This window comes from Vanessa tameamea, chromosome 12, assembly GCF_037043105.1.
Source record: "Vanessa tameamea isolate UH-Manoa-2023 chromosome 12, ilVanTame1 primary haplotype, whole genome shotgun sequence".
Taxonomy (NCBI): domain Eukaryota; kingdom Metazoa; phylum Arthropoda; class Insecta; order Lepidoptera; family Nymphalidae; genus Vanessa; species Vanessa tameamea.
The window spans coordinates 10,474,205-10,494,103 of NC_087320.1; the positions used below are offsets into that span (position 1 = coordinate 10,474,205).

The window sequence follows — 19,899 nt, forward strand, 5'->3', positions numbered from 1 at the left end:
GCTGGCTGGAATAAAATTAAATTTAACAAAGAGTACTATTTATCCCTAACGCTCTCTTAATTTCCGCCTGCGAATTTACTATTTTATATTTTGCTTTATTGTTATTGTTTATAAAATTGAAGAAGACAGTATTATATATAACATATTATATTATACCTATACCATCTTAAATAATAAAATAACACTTTAAATCAAACTAAAAATAGCATCAAATTCGAGTGCGTACGAGAGCGCGATTTAGAAAAATATGGGCAAATAATATTATTCAAGTATTAATAAATAAGTTACAGTATTACAGAAATCTCTTTGTTTACATTTACAAAAATAATAGAATAATTTAATTAGTTAAAATAATTTATAAATTATAGTAAAGATAAGAAATTGATTGACTTGTAAGTTTAAAAGTAAAAATCTTTAGCAGGTTTGATCGCTGTCTTTGAATTTTGTAGAATGTGGTAATCATTTTTGAGTTTGACAATTGACATTGACTTTTTCGGCTTCTGAATTGAAAAAATATTTCCCTAATTCAATTTATTTTATTATATAAAAATAACATTATGGGAAAAGAAAAATCGAAAAAACGCCGGCGTTCCTCGTCTTCAAGTTCAACCAGTTCTGATTCAAGTCGCGAAAAGAAAAAACTACGTAAATTAAAAAAGAAATTAAAGAAAGAGCAAAAGAAAACGGAAAGAATTCTAAAAAAGAAGCTGAAAGAAGAGAAAAAGAAACTTAAAAAAAAGAAGCAGGAAGATAGAGGTCAAAGTATCGAAACTGAACACAAAATAGAAGAATCATCAGCTGATATTCCTTTGGGTAACATTTGCAAAACAGTTGCGAAGTTATCCTTTAAGTCTTTAATTATATTTTGTCATAATATTAAAAATGGAGAATAGTCTCCATTTTTAATATTATGACAAAATATAATTTTATTTATGAAAACATTAACAATTTATATATGAACAACTATTTTTGTAAAGTTATAGTCAACCATTATTAGACACATATATTGTTTTTAGAACTAATGGAAAGGTCTAAAGCTATGGCTCCTATGACTAAAGAAGAATGGGAAAAACGACAGAGCATAGTCAGAAGAGTGCAAGATGAAGAAACAGGCAGATACAGGTTATTCTATCATTCTATTTTTTTATTTTTAACATATAAAATTGCTTGTTTTAAAAATTTTATGGACAATTGTCTGGGTTAAACTATAGTTAAATTTGCATAATGAAAATTACTTTTTTTCTATTAATATAGACTTAAATAAAAATCAAAAGATCTATTACTGTGCCTCAGTTCTGTCTTCCTTCCAGGTTAATAAAAGGTGATGGTGAAGTGTTAGAGGAAATTGTCTCAAAGGACAGACATAAGCAGATCAACAGGCAAGCCACAATGGCTGACGGAGATTTCTTTCAGTCTCAAACTGTTGAAAAACAAAGGATCAAATAATCCTTGCTCATGTAATAGGAAATCTTAATACTATATTGAATCATATTGTTAAAAGATTCTTTTAGCTTATTTGAGCAGCTTTCATTTGTTATGAGGTAAGTACAGAGGTAATAAAAGTATATTAGTTTGAAAATGTATATAACAGTGGATATTTAAATATTGTCTAATGATTGTCTTCTGCAGATATAATAAATATTCTATATTTTGTATCTCTATAGATGTCTTATACAGTACACATTTTATTGATAGTTTGCACAAGCTATAGGAATTTTTTTTCGTTAATATATAGGAAATTGTATTTTTAATGTTTGTGTCACATGATGCACTGGGGTTTAATGTATAGGTGTTCTTTGATTTATTCAATAAAATATTGAAGTATTTACTTTGTTTTATTTTTAATAATTTATGATGTTTATTAAAAAATGATATAAATAAAATAAAATATGCATCGATTTTTTTAAATGATTAATACCAATTTTTTTTTAAAATTAAGTACTAGTTATCTCAATTTGAAATAAAAACCTATTTTCTTGCACCAATAAATAATCTAATTAAGGGTTGTCCATTAATAATATGATGTCTTTAGCAACTCTTTAAACACCCCTTATCTTTATTGAGGTTTAAGACTAAACAAAATAAATTATGATATTAAAATCATATAATCTTATAATCTAGCTAGGAAGACTAGAATTTACTCTATAATGTTTTAGTTAATTATTACACCATAAGCTATATTTTGTTTTAACTAAGTATATGTATAATTTGCTTATGTGAACTGAATAAATATATTATTTATCAATGAAAATCCAACTCCTATTAATATTAGCTATTACAAACTAGACCCTCCCAATAAAACCTGTACAAGCTAGTCACTATTTAGACAGTTATTTTATTTGTAAGATCATTCTTTCATTAATTTTTTGAGTATTAACAGTAAAATGAAAGGAAAGGCAGTTTGTTGACAATTTTATATACATGCTTTTTTTAAATATTTTTTTTTTATTGTTCTACCTAAACATAATTTACAGTTCATCTTTGGATGGTAACTCTTCTCGCGTCACGTTTTCTTCTGTAGTCGGGGTAGTAGTTGAATCTTCAAGATGTTCATTCACCAATGTTATAAGGCTTTCTAATGGCCGCCCTCCATGATCCACACTCACCACTTTTTTATTTTTATATAGAATCAATGTTGGTAGTCCATTTATCTATAAAATACATAGATAACAGATATTTATACCATATACCTTAAAAAAGACTTACTAGAAGTTACTATATTATATATTTACCTTTTCCATTTCACATATTGCTTTTGACCTTACGCAGTCAATATCAGCGATTAAAACACGACTTTCGTTTTGAAATTTTTCACCTAATTTTATCCAAAGAGGATTCAACTGCATACAATGGGCGCACCTGAAATTATATTCATAATAAAACTTTATTTAATATTAGTTTCCGCTCGCAGCTTCGCCCATGTCTGATGGGGGTGAGGTGGTTGGTCAGGTAGATCCTTTTATGTACCTGCATGACAATGTGTATGAAAAATTTCAAGATGATTGGTATAAACTCACATTTGTATTTATAATAGTAGGATGAATGGTAATTCCATAATTTACTTTATTTTTAAAACAACATCTCTTTTAAAGTGATAATATTCCATGCTTTTCTATTAAACTTTATGTTTGTGACTTATAAAAAACGAATGTTTTATTGCGGCGCTAATTTTAAATCATGAAGGCATATTTACCAAGGTGCAAAGTAATTAATGAAAACTAAATCCTTCTCCAAAAAGGTTTCAAATGTTTCTTCAGATATTCTGGCGACAGGGAGGGCTTTCTTCTTCTTCATAAACTTATCTGGATCATGATTTTCAGCCAGCAACATCCTTTCTACATAGGCCTTGAGTTCCTCAAATGTATCTTCCTCTGCTCTGCCCATCTGGAGATAATATTTTAAAAATTATTCACCACCACACAATCACCATCACAAATAAAAAAAAAAATATTTTTTTAAATTACATCGATTACTATATATGATATGATATTAATTAGCATCCAATTTGAAAAGTCACAATATTTCAAGATTTGACATATTTGCAAGGTGAGTGTTCTGCTTTATGTACGAAATTATGATAAGGAAGAAGATTGCTAATGTTTTATCAATGGCACTTAAGACCATAGGATTAAGAATACATGTGATCATTACTTACTATTCTTCCATTGGCTATCCAGAGTAAGAAAGGATATTGTTTGATGTCAAAGTTCTTACAAGTCATTTCATTGTCCATGCAATTCACTCGTCCTATTTGTATATATTCATTATGTGCAAAATGGACGGCTAACTCAGCCCATTTCGGTGCTAGACGCTTAGAAAAAAACCACTAGATTATTAACTTTGGAATTAACTATAGTACCTTTAAAATAGTAGGTATTTTCATGTTTTTTGAACTAACTAAATTCATATAAGATGTTTTTTTACAAAGTAACATCATAATATAAAAGTAATATTTTTCTATTATAATATATTTATTAATTTAAATAAAAAAGTTGCATAATATGAGTTAAAATGAATATTGTATATCACTATATATAGTGTGAGGAAGGGTACAATATTTCCAAATAGGGATAATAATAATATAAGGGTAATAACTGTAATTAATAAAAAAAAAAAATTGTGTCTTGTAAAAAATGTAGTAGGTATATTTTGACTATTAATAAGCAAATATAACGCCCATTGAATTAAAATTGTGTCTTTTTTAATGTTGTTTCATTATTTTTTAAGGATTGAGGGATAAAAAATAAACAGGAAGTAATTATAGCTACATACTTACATACCTGAGAGGCTTTGCACCATGGAGCATAAAACATAACAAAATGCTGCCCTTTAGATATGAATTTTTCGATATTGTGGTCATTTAAGTATGCCATGCCGCTATAAATTTTGACTTCCGATGAAGGTTTTTCGGATTCTACACCCTTAATCAACAGTAAAATATAATTTGTTAATTTTTTTTTTCAAAAAATTAGGACAGTATTTATAATAGAAATAAAAATTAAGGTAGTGTATATATACCTCTGACTTCATAGCAAAAACTTCACTCAGGAATAGAGTCAAGGAAGGCAGATCTCTGGTACCTTTGTATTCTACAGGTGAAAATGAGTTCTTGTGGAAGTATAATAGTGTAGGATATCCTAAAAAAAATTAAAAATACAGATTTGATATTAAAATTTCTATTAAACTATAGACATGACAAAATTTACTTTGCCTGTTATATTATTCAATTATAAATTTTATTTAATTGGTCTGTAAATTTCCAATTTGGTTGATGGACTTAAATTAAATTTGACTAAATATATTAGATACCTACCTGTAATATCATTTTCATGACATAATTTTGAATGTATTGTACAGTCTACTTGAGCAATTGCAAACTTTGAATTTGCATTTACAAGCTCTCCTAGTTCTGACCAAATAGGGTGAAAATCTGTGCAATGACGACACCTGAAAATAAGATTAAATTACTTTGACAAAAAAAAAAATATTTTTAAACCCATATTTACGAATTATTCTTTTAAATACGAACCATGGGGCATAGAACATTATAAAGTTTCCGTCCATTTCTTCTATTTGTTGCTTAAAATTATCTGGTCCATATTCATACACAGGGTTCTCTTCTGGTGCCACATAATGCAATAAAAATAAGCAAGGAAAAAACAATAATAGCCTTCGATACATTATTAAATAGATTTGTTATCGTATCCTTTGATAGTGTGGATTTTAATGTATTAGAATCAGTGTTTAATATGAAACAATCATCATATTTTACAACCGCTGCGCTTTTAACTTTAATCACTATAATGTCAAGTACCAAGTAGATCGCGATATTTAATTGCTGTAAACATCTGATTTTGACATTATTTTTTGACAATCAATGAAAAGAGTAATAGAGTAAACAATGATTTGTCTAAAGTCAACTCATAATCATATTCTTTGTTAATAGTCTGTGTAATTATATGTTAACTATAATGCTGGCACTGCACAGTAAATTAAATCAATTCGTCGGTGTTTTCAATTATTACTGAAAGTATTTTTTAACTGCTCACATTAAAATATAGATTAGTTAACTAGGCTAGGTGATATTAAGTTTGAAGTAGGCTTATTCATTAGTGAAAACAGTGTTCTTTTCTTAATGATACATATACATTTTCAAACATTACATTCATTTTAATAATACTTGTCTCCTGTCTTCTTAAGTACTTATATAATACTTACTATACACTTAATAGCATAGTGCAAGTGCCAGCTGTAATATTCGTTACGATTCACTTATAAAGAAGCTTTAGAAGTTAGTAGTTATAAATAATATCTTTGTTTTAGAATATTTTATACGTGTATATGTATAAAACATTGTATAATTTTAAAACAAAAAATATATAAAAGATATCATTCAAGAATCGTAAACATCTATAAAAATTCTTCCAATCGTAAATGTCACTTTGGCGTAGCTTTTACGGACACACTATGGAATGTGGTAATTCTTCAAAATGGTCGCTTTGTATGGTTTGCCAACTTGCATGTCTGTGTTTTAGAGTCCTTTGTTTTCGTTATTTGTTGAATATAGTTTAACATTAAGGCAGAAACCTACTCTATTCACTACTGTTTCGTGTATGCATGAACATTTATTCTATATTCATAATTTGTGGTGTATAAGAAAGATGTCATCGGTAATGTGAGAGCATTCTACTACATTTTTATTTTACGGGATTATGACGTCTAGGATTCACATTTGGATTTGCAAAGAATAAAGAAAATCAGGTAAATAATGAACATTACGACATATTAAACTAACGTAAGGGCCACTACAACGACCACTAAAATATATTAAACAAAGCTGGCTCTAATTTTGGCATTCCTTAGCTCACTGTCAGATTGGAATGTGTAGAGTACGACAATTTTGTTACTGCTAATTCTGTTTTAAATTGAAAATTATTCGACTTTAGATCCTAAACTAGATAGACAGCTATTAGTGTAATTTGTAAGGATAACTTTTTCTGTAAACAATTAAGGTACAGCAACATAACATTACATTGTTATGATGTAGTACGATATTACCTTCTGTCACTGGTTGATGCTAATCAGACTAAATTCTTATTAGTTTACCATAACAATAGATTTCTATTAAATTCCATTGTATCTTTTCAGTTTTCAAGTTGATTTAAGTTCAAAATACAATGTTGATATATGTGGAACATTGAAACAAAAACACGTTACAATACACAGTACAAGAAACTTAAGACTGTTGAAATATAAGTGCAAATTAAGGAATACAAATGCGAACTGTGAGTGTTTGTGGGAGCAGGATGCTAATGTGATGGGAGGGGTGGGGTGAGAGGTGAGGCGCTCGGGCGCGGGCGCCATGAACCCGCCGGCGCCCGGCAAGACGGCCACGCGCTCATCAGGGTACAACCAGAAAGCGCTCGCCGAAATACGTAATTCATTACTCCCGTTTGCGAACATCGGGAGCTCTGAGCCTCCTGGCTCTTCAGCGGCCAGTACAGTTAGTTCTGGAGTCAGCTCTGGCTTCAGCTCATCATCTGGAAATGGACTTGATAAAGACTTGAGTGTATTACCTCAGTCACTCAACCAGCCAATAACACTAAACTATGATGACGTAAGTACATAGATATGATTTTTTCCAAAAAATATATTTACAAATCGTATACTTACTTAAATAAAAGCAAAATGTTATTTATAAAGAAGCTATACCTGATATGATTTTGGATTTAAAAATTTTTTCCTAAATTTATTATTAAGCTTCTAAATTGATTATATGATTATGATTTCCAAAAAAAATATCAGGGATTTCTTCACCAATAAAATCGTTTTAATTGAAGTATATTAAAATTGATGGGTAAAAATAATACTAAGCTCAAGCTTTTTTATTAATAAAACATACTTAATGCTTACATATTATAATTATTAATTTATATAATAAACAAATTTATTTATTTTTGAATTTAATATTGATATAATTGCACAAGTACTCTCTACTCTATTTGTTTGAAGTGTTTTGAAAAATAATGCTTAATTACTATGCTTTAATGCCGAAGAAAGGAAAGATTAAAAAGACAATTAACAATTGCATAGGTATCCCAATGATTGGTTATACTTAGGCACTAAAGCCTTCTTTCTCAACTTTTTGTGAGATACTAAAAACATATTATTTTCTTTAATTAGTGCTAGCCCCTTTAGCGTGAAAGTGGTCTATATAAATTTGTAAATTATGTAAATTTGAGACATTAAATACTTGTGTGTTTGATGTAGCTTACATCAAACACACAAGTATTCTTAATTGATATCATACATTTCTGAACTATTACTTATAAGTCAAATTTGAATAGAGCTAGGCTAATTTATTAAATAACCAATCAGGCTATACTGTATAGTTTTTTTATATGGCATAGGTTGGAAAACAGGTAACTTGATGATAAGTGGTCACAACGGCCCATAAATGTTAGAAATGTAAAAACAAATAATTTGTCCTTACATTGGCAATGCACCACCAAACTAGTTACACTGGTTCCACTCACCCTTTAAACTGAAACAAATCAATCCTTAATGCTGCTTTTTTGCAGTAGAATGAATGATGAGCCCGGGCTCACCCAGATGGGCTTGCACAAAGTGCTACCACTAAGTAATAGTGATACACATAACAACATATAACATATACTACTGATATTTTCATCTATTAATACTATTGATATTTTTTCAGGATCCAGCAGTTAATGCTCTTAAATATGCAGGTGGCCGTTTCGATACGGCACTTGAATATCTCTCAAAGAAGCAAGAACCACTCAATGGTGTGCTTAAATCGAACAATTTAAGTGCTCTTAGTACGAAGCTTATAAGAAAACCTAGCTTAGAGCGAGAAATTAATCTTCATCGAGGAAGCCCAGCTCTAGACTCAGGAGCGGGAAGTTCGAGGTCGGATAGTCCTCGACAATCTGACGCCCCTCCTTTGCCTCACGAAAAGTTGAGTCGGCAGTATTCACCGTCAGGTTTCTCTGAACCTCCCCCACCGCCGCCGCCGAGATGTCCTTCCACGCCTCCTGTTCCGCCTTCGGTGCAACAGTTCATGAAGCGCATATCTCCAGCGCCCCCCTTGCCGCCAGCCCGAGGGACCAGTCCTGTAGCTGCGGGAGCGCCGGCGCCACCGGCTCGACAGCCGATGATAGTTCAAAATGGGCCCCAAGTCCAACAACAACTGACGCAACAGATTCAAGCATTGAGTATATACCAAACGGGCTCTGCGGGTGCGGAGCTCCCGCCGCCCTACCCTGTGTCCGGCGTTCCGCCGCCGCCTCCGTATTCTATGTCCATGCAGAATCGACAGAGCCCGACTCAATCTCAGGACTACAGGAAGAGTCCCTCGTCAGGTATTTATTCAGGAGGAACCTCGGCCGGTTCTCCGAGCCCGATTACAGTGACGCAATCGACAGGCTCGGCGTCCGGAATGACTCGCCCTACGCCTATGCAGGCGTGGACAGCGAGGCAAGCCGTTCAACCTCCTATAATCATGCAATCGGTCAAGAGTACGCAAGTGCAGAAGCCTGTTTTGCAAACTGCCATCGCGCCTGTCGCCCCACCGCCCGTAGCGAGCTCCATAGTCCAACCGCCTCCGCCTTCATATGCTAGTTCAATACAACAGAAGCAGGCGCAGACGCCACCGAGTTATCCCTTGGCGCCCAAGCCTTCTTCCCCCGGCTCTACGCCGCCTATCATACCAACTGCGACCACTCCCACCGTACCTACCACTGAACCCCCAAGTTACGCGAGTACGATGCAAGCTTTAGCGGTACAGAGAGGAATGCACCCGATCCCTCCGCCACCCTATGGAAACCCGAACGATAATACGACGACGGTAAACTCGCATCATTCACCATTACATAAAAAGTTTTCCAATAATTGTGATATTAAAGGTGAAACGTCACAGATGGAAATAAAATGTCAGAATCAGAATTGCAATCTTCTAAAAGATAATGCACCATCTGGTTCCGATAAAAGTTCAAACGGTTCGTCGGAAAGGCGGCCGAAGGACGGATCTGAAAAGTTTAAACATCAATCGCCAATACCCGAACGCAAGAATATTAGTAAAGAAAAGGAGGATGAAAGGAGAGATTGTAAAGTTAGAAATTATTCCCCCCAAGCATTTAAATTTTTCATGGAACAACACGTCGAAAATATTCTTAAGTCTTACAAACAACGTACGTATCGTCGTATGCAACTAGAAAAAGAAATGACAAAAATTGGTTTAAGTTCGGAAGCCCAAGATCAGATGAGAAAAATGTTATCACAGAAGGAATCCAATTACATCAGATTAAAAAGGGCGAAGATGGACAAGTCCATGTTCACGAAAATAAAACCGATAGGGGTAGGTGCGTTCGGTGAAGTTACACTGGTGAGAAAGATCGATACTAGTCATCTATATGCCATGAAAACGCTTCGAAAAGCTGATGTTTTAAAGCGTAATCAAGTAGCGCACGTCAAAGCCGAGAGAGATATCTTAGCGGAGGCCGACAACGAATGGGTGGTGAAACTGTATTATAGTTTTCAGGATAAAGATAACCTGTATTTCGTGATGGATTACATACCGGGTGGTGATTTGATGTCACTCTTAATAAAATTGGGTATATTCGAGGAAAATTTAGCAAAATTTTATATAGCGGAACTAACGTGCGCGGTGGAGAGTGTACATAAAATGGGATTTATTCATAGGGATATTAAACCAGATAATATTCTTATTGATCGTGATGGACACATTAAATTAACCGACTTCGGTTTGTGCACAGGCTTTAGGTGGACGCATAACTCCAAATATTATCAGAGAAATGGTAAGTGACTTTTAATTTAATATTAATTTATGTATTTTAGATTCCATTCCAACATATAATTCCTACCAATCTATGGTCTAAATAGATTAGATAAAGGCAATTCGGATTTTTGTACATACAGAACCATTAGTACAAAAAATATATAGTTATATTAGGATACCATCAATGTAGAAAGTATGAACTGAGTAATTGAAAAAAAGCTGTCGAAAATTTTATGATATTTGTTTATTATATTAGTGTAGTACTAGCTGAACTTGCGGCTTTATCCGCGTGAAATTTTACAAAACTTAATAGCACGCAAACCTTTATCTTCTCGAGGAAGTTTTAAAAAAGTGACACAAATCATGGTAGTGTAAGTTGTATGTGTTGGAGAACCAAAATATTGAAGCGTTTCCACACTTAATTCCAGACCACGGACGGCAAGACTCCATGGACCCGGTGGACGGCGAGTGGGGTGCCATGGGCGAGTGCCGCTGCCACCAGCTGAAGCCGCTGGAGAGGCGGCGCAAGCGGGAGCACCAGCGCTGCCTCGCGCACTCGCTGGTGGGCACGCCCAACTACATCGCGCCCGAGGTGCTGCAGCGCACCGGCTACACGCAGCTGTGCGACTGGTGGTCGGTGGGCGTCATCCTGTACGAGATGCTGGTCGGGTCGCCGCCCTTTCTGGCCGCCACGCCGGCTGAGACTCAGCTTAAGGTCGGTTGCTATTATGATTGTGACGATCACGTTTGTAGATATTTTGGCCATAATGACACTGAATTCGCTCGTATCGCGTTTCTTTTTATTCTTTAAGTCTTGGATGTTTGCTGTCTTTTAATGTTTTCCTAAATAGTTGTTGCGTCTTCTTCAATTAAAAACCACGTAACAATTAACTCAAGAATAAATTAAATTATGAGCGCGTATTAAATCACAGAATTACTGAGAGTTTCACAAAAACCTCTGATCACCAATATGTATTACCAATTCCAAATAAAATCAATCAAACGAGATTTGTAGGTGTATGCTGAACGAGTACCGGGATGACGCTATAGAGATAAATGGAGAGGCGTTTTCTGCCACTCGATATCTCGACGGCTTTTGACTTGGTCTGAAAATAAGACGATTTTTTCAGCTAGCATCTAGCTGCTGCGACTGGATATCCGATTCACATTCATGTACCCGAATTCATTTAAAAATAGAAAATAACATTTACGTACTGATCCATTATGTGGCTACCAATGTTGTTCTCCCTCTTTGATATCTATTATTTGCAAAACTTTTATTAATTTGTATTGACTAGCTGCTAATGCTCCTTACTCTTGTGTCAGAGGAAACTTTATAAGAGCTATGTACCATGTCAGGTGGAGTTCTCAGCTAGTGGTAAATCCCTTAAGTACATTAGCGATTATAATGATAAACCGATTAAAATAGGTGCTTCAAATCATATCTGATTATGTTAAATCAGAACTATTAAGTTTAATCGAACTAAGTCTTTCAACTCTATTGGTCTAAAATTCTGTAATGCTCATCATACAGAACAGGCTTAAGCGATACTTCAGGCTAGAAACATTTTTCATATCCAAGGTCAAATTCGCTCTCGTATGAAGTACTGCATCTTTGCGTTGGGCCAACTAAATTATCAGCTTGTAGCATTGATTCGGTATTTTATTTATTTAATTCGGCATTGGAGTCGTGCCAAGAATATCGCTAATTCAGACTAAGCTCTGTCTCAAACATCTTTGTGAATTTGCGAACCTATAGGCATTTTGCAGAATATTTAAGGAGGATCTAGAGGTCCATGCTCATGTTATGGATATTCTAATTATTCTCGTGAAGTATGTTGCTCCATTGATATGAAGGGCTATGATGTGGTTCTTCAAGCGTCTGAATTTCACTACTGGTCTGGTGTTAGCGAGTTTCGTTCTAGAATACATCGAGATCAATAGACGTAATCGTAATCAGACGTAATAGCAGTAAAGTGCGAGCTATTTGACGATAAAAAATTGCAATCTTTGACATAGAGAGAGAATAAGTAAAATTTGGCCGAAACGAATTTATGACATATATGGTAATTAATGCTTTTGAAACTAAAATTACGATTTTATAAATTAATTTTTTTTAGAGAATTTAAACTTCTTTTATATAATTAAGCACGAACTTTTGTTCCCGAAAGTTTTACTGTAATTTTAATTTACTAATTAAAATATATTTTTTATTGCTCTTTTGTAACGTTTTCATGTTTTATCTACTCAAGCGGTCATCATGAAATTTTGCTAGAGCTAGAATAGTAAAACGCCACCTGCAGCCCCCGCTCCCCGCCCCCCCCTCCTCATGTGGGCGAAAGTAAAGCGTAATAGTAAATATGGGAATACTTTACAAAACTAAATAACATTATGTTACTCTTTTACAGGTGATAAACTGGGAAAGCACACTTCACATCCCAGATGCGGCGAATTTGTCCCGAGAGAGCAAGGATCTGATCCTTCAACTGTGCTCGGGACAAGAGATGAGGCTCGGGAAGGACGCGAACGAGGTCAAGAACCACCCTTTTCTCATGAGCATCGACTTCGAGAAGGGTCTTCGGAGACAAGTAGCGCCCTACATACCCAGGATAGACTACCCGACCGACACGTCAAACTTCGATCCGATCGACCCGGACAAGTTGCGCAACTCTGGTAGCTCGGACTCCAACAAATCGGACAGCGAGCTGCTCGACAGTGGGAAGACGTTCCACGGTTTCTTCGAATTCACTTTCCGAAGATTTTTCGACGACGGCTACACGAACAAAATCAACCTCGACGACAACGACAACCAGGGCCCCGTGTACGTGTAGCGGCACAGTGACACAGACAGAGACACAGACACTGGTGCAGTGCGTGCCTTGACTCTCTATTATAACGATAGATTCCCTGTAAACATAACGAATGTAACGTATTTAAAATTACTTTTAGAGCCGTATTGTTAATAATCCCGGTGATAATGTTGTAATATTGTATCGTTATGTATTTGTAAGATTAAACTTATTGTAATATATGTAACGAATGGATCACAGTAGTACGTAGCCGCTGTAACCATTGGTGCTGTCAGCCCGCGTGTCGGGCATCTAGCGTCGTTCCATTCACTGTATACTATTTTTGTAACTAGAGAAATTATTTATGAGATAAGAACAAGCTTACGTGAATTAGTGAATGATATGTCACTATATTTTCTTATGTATTTATCGAGGTAGGTCGCTTATAAATGTGTGTTTGTTTATATAAATTTAAACCGTAACATATGAGAGTCATTAACGTAACGGAACGGTTCGACAGATTGGCATAATTGCGGTTGTGTGGAAGTGCTTCCAGTCCGTTGGACTAGGTCTCGTAACGTGTGCCTTATTCACTGTAAATCTGTTTACACTGATATTTAAGGAGAAAGAATTTCAGAAATATTTTTACTAAAACGTAGGTCCGAATTTTATAACTCGATATTATGTAGAGTGCAATAAATATTTATTAACAAAAAAAAAAAAAGAAAAACGAAATCGCATGTCTTTATGACACGTTTAATTTATGTCGAAGGAGGTTTTAGTTACGTTCCGAAATACGTAAACTTTGTTACGTCATTCGAGTACACATTCAGGTTTAGTTTTTTTTTTGAAATTGTGCAAAATGTATTTTTGTTTTCACTAACAACATCCAATGTTAATATTAAGTCGCGAATAACGTTAAATTATATAAATCCGAGAACAAATATCGTGTGACTAGCAGCTATAATGAGTTAGCTTGTTTGTGGTCTTAAGGACAACTTTTTTGTACAGTATGTTATAAACGAGTCACTTCACCTTAAATTATGTGTTATTGAATGTAAATTGTTTTATTCTAAAATGAAACATGCTTTTAAGTAAATGAAAATAAAATATGGGAATTCTGTTGATTTTTTTTTGTTTACACTCCAACCTTCGAAAACATCATTGGCCTGAATAATCCTGAGCTTATTAACGTCATAGAAAACTATCGGTCACGAAATAACCGTTTGCTACGAAACTCGCATTCAGGACGGGACTGGTCCTTCAGAATATCTCGAGACTATCGACACGGATAGAAAACTAGCCGATTGCCAGCCTCAGCCACAATCAATGCTGTATATATATATATATATATATATATTTTAACAAACTTTCATAATTATCCGTCAAAACAGACGACCGCGCCTTAGCGTAAATAAACGGAAGTTCTTAAGACAAGAAAACTTGATTGAACAAGAGTTTTGGGGATGATTTACAAGCATGTGGGCAGTAAAACAAACATCATCAATGTACCCTTAAGGAACACCTATATTGACATTTTGACCTGTAGAAACATAAGTAATAAACATACACTTGGTGGTAGGGCTTTGTGCAAGCCCGTTTGGGTAGGTACCACTCATCAGATATTCTACCGGCAAACAGCAGTACTCAGTATTGTTGTGTTCCGGTTTGAAGTGAGTGAACCAGTGTAACTAAAGGCACTAGGGACGTAACATCTTAGTTCCCAAGGTTGGTGGTGCATTGGTGATGTAAGGAAAGGTTAATATTTCTTACAACGCCATTGTCTATGGGCGGTGGTGACCACTTACCATCAGGTGGCCCATTTGCTCGTCCGCCTACCGATATCATACAAAAAAAAGTGTTCCTTAAGGGTATATTTTAGATCATTTTCTTTTTATCGTGTAATCTATACTATTATTACAAATCCGAAATTATCTTTGTTTGACTAAACCGACTTTGATAAAATAAAGTATGGAACGAGCTTGAACTCCAAGCAAGGACATAAGTTACTGCTTTATGCCTAACACCTACCGACCAACCCCTTCTCTCTCGGTCGGTCGGTGCTGACCACTTACCATCAGGTGGCCCATTTGCCATACATGTATACCAAATATCCCACGGCTTGAGCCAGTGGTTGGGACACCCCATGGGCGAATGGTTAGAACGCGTACAACTTAACTAATGATTGCGGGTTGAAACCCAGGCAAGCACCACTGAATGTTCATGTGCTTAATTTGTGTTTATATTTAATCTCGTGCTCGGCGGTGAAGGAAAACATCGTGAGAAAATCTGCATGTGTCTAATTTCAACGAAATTCATGTCGTCAACATGTGATTTCTCCAATCTGCGTTTGAGCAACGTGGTTGAATATGCTTCTAAAAGTCCCCTCAAAAGGGAGAGCACGCCCTAGCCCAGCATTGGGAAATTTACAGGCTGTATATGTTGTGTCCCACGACTGTGATAAAGCCTTGAGACAAATAAACTTACACATCATTTTTTTTTTTCATTCATCGTTATTAATAATCTTAAATATTTATTTAGATAACGCGATATTCATATAAGATGCGCGAAAGATTTCAACAAGAGTCCAAGATTTTTACTATAAAATAAAAATAATTTGCTTTAAAAATTATAGGATTTAAAATATATATATAACGAAGGTAAATGAGGACCTCATTATAAGATTCGTAATTAGTTGTTCATGATTCGTCATATCAAACACAAATAATATTTTACTCTTTTAAAATCGTTTATTCTTTTTATATTTTTTATAATCCCTTTATATTTCAATGACGGTTGTCAACCCTTCAGCAAAGACGGGACCTCTGTGAACAACTAAGCGATTTTGTATATCGAGTTGTTAATTTTGTCTACTACTACTATAAATGTATTAATTATTAGAGATGTACACCTATTGTAGGTTTATTAATTATTTGTATCGCAAAATGGAAAAAAAAAATATCCCGCTGAGTTTCTTTCGCCGGTTCTTCGAGGTGTTAAATTCCGAACCGGTGGTAGATTTTTGACTATTAATAAGCAAGTGTAAACACTTCTATATTGAATAAAGATTTTTGACTTTGACTGTAATGTAAATACTGTAAACAGCCTATATACTACATAGTAAAATAAAATAAAATATATACTTTTATTTGTATAATTAATAAAAAAATTAACACTTATTCACAACAATTAAAAATCTGCTATATACTTGTATAAACCAAATTTTTATAAGAATTTATTTATATATAGTACTCATATTATGGAAATCAGTCAGGTTAATAAGAGAAACTCTTGTACTCTCTTATTAAAGTCTTCAGCGTAACGCAGATGTACATGATGCTTTCCTTCTGGGTATAAATGAATTCTGAAAAAAAAAGATTATTGAAACATCCAATACTATAATACAAATTTTGTATGGACAAACTTTTTAGTATCAATACTGTAAGTTTATAAAACAATAAAATCATTTTTTTTTTAAACAATGTTCACCAATAAATTCAGTTATAAACTGTATTTATTGGTGACCGTTTTGTGGTTCAATTTTAATTTTTTTTTTGGAAAGAAGTTGTTTTACGTGGCTTACAGTACCCTGTAACTGACAGAAATCGCCACTGACAAAAAGCGTTACGCCCTCTACGCGACCTTTCAGTCTATACTATATACATTTTTATATTTAAACTTATTCTTTTTGGTTAATATTTTAATTCTCACAACATTTTTATATAAAAAAAAAAAATTATTGTCAATGAATATTGTTAATTTATTTCATTGTCTGTTAATTAATACATAATATCTAGCAAAAGCAATTTCGTTCTAGCTGGATATCTCACTTTTCTATTAGTTTCCCATCTTGGCTTCGCAGAGGTAGTATACAAGTCTACTAAAAAGACGCTTATATTGAAAGTCAAAGATACAAAGAAAGAGGTTTTTGGAACCAAAATCTTTTATGCGGCTTACAGTAGAGAGTGACTAGCAGAAATCGTCACATAAGGAAAAAGCAATATGCCCCTTCCAGGCGACCTTTCCCTTTCTTTCTTTCTTTCTTTCTTTCTTTCTTTCTCTCTCTCTCTCTCTCTCTTTCTATTAAATACGGTTTTAGATAAAATTATTTAAACTTATTTTTTGTTTTAACTCCTGTAGGGTTCCTAAAAATTTCATTTCTTTCATTTAATTATTCTCGAACAATGTTAATTTTTTCCATTGTATCTGTTATTTAAAATTGTCTCATCATCCCTTTTTTTATAAGGTATCTTCACGTCAAGCAAGGCAATGGTTTAGCAATGCATAGAGCATAATGAAAAACACTTTTATTTTTATTTACTAAGCAGATTATTTTCCAAAACACAAGTGCTTCAGCTACTTACATTGGGATCAGAGTAGTGTATGTGATGTATTTATAAGTTACTTATAGCCGGTTAATTTTGCAATAATTTATCCATTTATTAATAAGTAATTGTCGGCCGCTGTCGTCAGGCGTTAGGCACAAAAGAAATAGCTTATGTCCTTTGTTGGAGTTCAATCTTGCTTCATAACAAAATTCATCAAATTCCGTCAGACGTATGGCGGCGAAAGATTAACAGAGTTGCTTTTGCTTTTATATTAGTATACATAGTATAGACAATTATATGTATATATATATTTTTATTAAAAGTGCTTCATAAATAATAATTGAAAGGTATGTTACAAGATAAACCAAGCAACATAATAATTATTAGTAATAAATTATTAGTTATCTTTGATGTTTATATAATTACCTTGAACCATTTATATGTGTGTGTAAATGTGAAACGTGAACACAATCTACAAGTGGATCTTTTTCTCCATATAGAATCAAGGTTGGGCATTTTATGTTCTTCACAACATTGGAGCAAATGTTTCCTTTGTTTGTTTCATATATTCTTTCCATAGCGTCGACCCAGCTCGCCCAGTACCGAGGAAAATTTTCTTTACCGTACACCTCAAATAGTGGTTCTAATATTCTCTTAGACCATTTATTTGTATCTCTTATTGCTGAAAATAGAAAACTATAACATTTCCGTTTTTATGTGTAACAAATGATTATGTTGAAATAAAATACTTTATCTCAAAGAGTTATTACTTAGGAATTTAAGATTTAGGCTATGGTCACAATAATTTTAATAAAAAAAGTACAACAGTTACTAGGTATAAATTTGTCAATAGTATTCTAATGTAACAATAAAAATACCTTTGTAAGATTCAATTTCCTTTGGCAAAATAAAGGAGTTGACTCCCCATACAACCAATTTGTTAACAGCATCTGGATATTTGGCAGCAAGAATAAGACCAGTTATACCTCCATCACTAAAGCCCAGAAGGGAAAATTTTGGTATTTTCAACTCCTTCAAATAAACAACAGAAATTTATCTTTCAGATGAAACTTTTGTGTTATTGTGGGCTCATGAAGGTTTCTTACATAGTACCATTGTAAAACAGGTAAGTAAAGAATATAATGTAAATATTCATAAAATATTACTATGAAAGTTGCTGCTATAAATTAAACACATTTACGGTTTGACATATAACATCTTAATTATTTTCAATAAATTTAAAATAATTATACTGACTAATGCATAGTTTTAAAACATTATTTTTTTACTAAAATTATATGATGTGATGATCAACATATTTTTATTAAGTGTATTAGCTTGTTTAATTTCCATAAAGGCAAAGATATATAATAATGTTTTAAGTGTAATAATACCTTCATTAGTTGTAAAGCAGTATCAGCATCATTTTCATAAAAATTAAGTGATAATTCCTTTTCAGGTGGATAACTTTTCCCATAGCCCGGAGGGTCCCACACCACTAAACTGAATTTATCTTTCATAAATCCCTCAATTTGTGGCTTAAAATCCGTCCATATAGTGCCTAGTGCACCCGGTGCACACAATACCTTATGTGGTCCAGTGCCAACTTGTAAATAGTTTATATCGTATTTTCCTATCCTTATTTTGTGCTCCTAGAAAAACATTTAATTAAATAAGTTTCGATATGCAAGAAAAAATGTAATTCATTGTTTTAATGAATATCTAAATATATATGTATGTATAACAAGTACTTTTTGTATACTCTAGTGTACAATCAAGGCAAATGTATAGTTATTTGAAACAAGTTATCCCGGCCCTGAATCGGGGTGAGTTTAGGGGTTTTCAGGATTTTAGATAAGAAAACAAATGACCTGATACTTTAACGGTAAAGTGTTTGAAGAGAAAAATACACGAGAAGCACGCAGATGTGTTGATAACAGTAGTTTTCTTAATATTAACATTTTTAAAAATTGATTAGTTACTGCATCAGTGTCGTATTTATTAATATATCGTCGAAAATATAATCGTACTATAACATTATGTAAATAATCTATAAGTTGTCACTGTCTCTGACTTACTGATAAACTGTATAATGTAAATGTAGTATGTTTATAGTTTATACATATTGATAAATCATATAATGTCAGATAGTGATAACAGGGGTAGTGTTGCATATCGATAGTCTACTATCGATAGACTATCGTTTATTGTATGTTTTGTACTATCGATAGTCAGTTATTTTTCGATAGTATTACTTTCTCAAGATAAGTTATTTCGTAGGCCAGGTAACGATACTATATTTTATAAAAGTATAATTAAATTTGCGCTTGTAAAATGTATAAGAATTAACACACTTAGAACTTTTTCTTCGATTTATGAAAAAAGAAACATTAATGTATACCCTCTAGTTTAAAAATTGTGTGTCTTCTTGTAGAAATGTAAAATTTATATAATTACATACGAT

The 19,899-nt window shown here is 33.4% G+C and overlaps 4 protein-coding genes across 4 annotated transcripts; 2 read left to right on the forward strand and 2 right to left on the reverse strand.

Moving 5' to 3' along the window:
* Positions 1-510: 510 nt before the first annotated feature.
* On the forward strand, positions 511-1,824 carry LOC113392918 (ADP-ribosylation factor-like protein 6-interacting protein 4). The gene is made up of 3 exons (XM_026629543.2): positions 511-813; positions 1,017-1,122; positions 1,311-1,824. The coding sequence occupies exons 1-3, from the start codon at positions 558-560 to the stop codon at positions 1,444-1,446; spliced, it is 498 nt and encodes a 165-aa protein (XP_026485328.2). The 5' UTR covers positions 511-557; the 3' UTR covers positions 1,447-1,824.
* A 575-nt stretch (positions 1,825-2,399) lies between these two features.
* On the reverse strand, positions 2,400-5,356 carry LOC113392917 (thioredoxin domain-containing protein 5 homolog). The gene is made up of 8 exons (XM_026629542.2): positions 5,030-5,356; positions 4,814-4,947; positions 4,519-4,637; positions 4,281-4,421; positions 3,656-3,811; positions 3,194-3,384; positions 2,733-2,859; positions 2,400-2,651 (listed from the first exon to the last, which is right to left on the reverse strand). Exons 1-8 carry the CDS (start codon positions 5,179-5,181, stop codon positions 2,469-2,471), a joined length of 1,203 nt encoding a protein of 400 aa, XP_026485327.2. The 5' UTR covers positions 5,182-5,356; the 3' UTR covers positions 2,400-2,468.
* Positions 5,357-5,951: 595 nt separating this feature from the next.
* Positions 5,952-14,234, forward strand: LOC113392888 (serine/threonine-protein kinase Warts). The gene is made up of 5 exons (XM_026629499.2): positions 5,952-6,261; positions 6,649-7,117; positions 8,219-10,337; positions 10,747-11,033; positions 12,727-14,234. Exons 2-5 carry the CDS (start codon positions 6,863-6,865, stop codon positions 13,147-13,149), a joined length of 3,084 nt encoding a protein of 1,027 aa, XP_026485284.1. The 5' UTR covers positions 5,952-6,261; positions 6,649-6,862; the 3' UTR covers positions 13,150-14,234.
* Positions 14,235-16,235: 2,001 nt separating this feature from the next.
* On the reverse strand, positions 16,236-19,515 carry LOC113392911 (valacyclovir hydrolase). The gene is made up of 5 exons (XM_064216509.1): positions 19,307-19,515; positions 18,830-19,087; positions 18,314-18,467; positions 17,862-18,117; positions 16,236-16,471 (listed from the first exon to the last, which is right to left on the reverse strand). Exons 1-5 carry the CDS (start codon positions 19,394-19,396, stop codon positions 16,378-16,380), a joined length of 852 nt encoding a protein of 283 aa, XP_064072579.1. The 5' UTR covers positions 19,397-19,515; the 3' UTR covers positions 16,236-16,377.
* Positions 19,516-19,899: the final 384 nt, after the last annotated feature.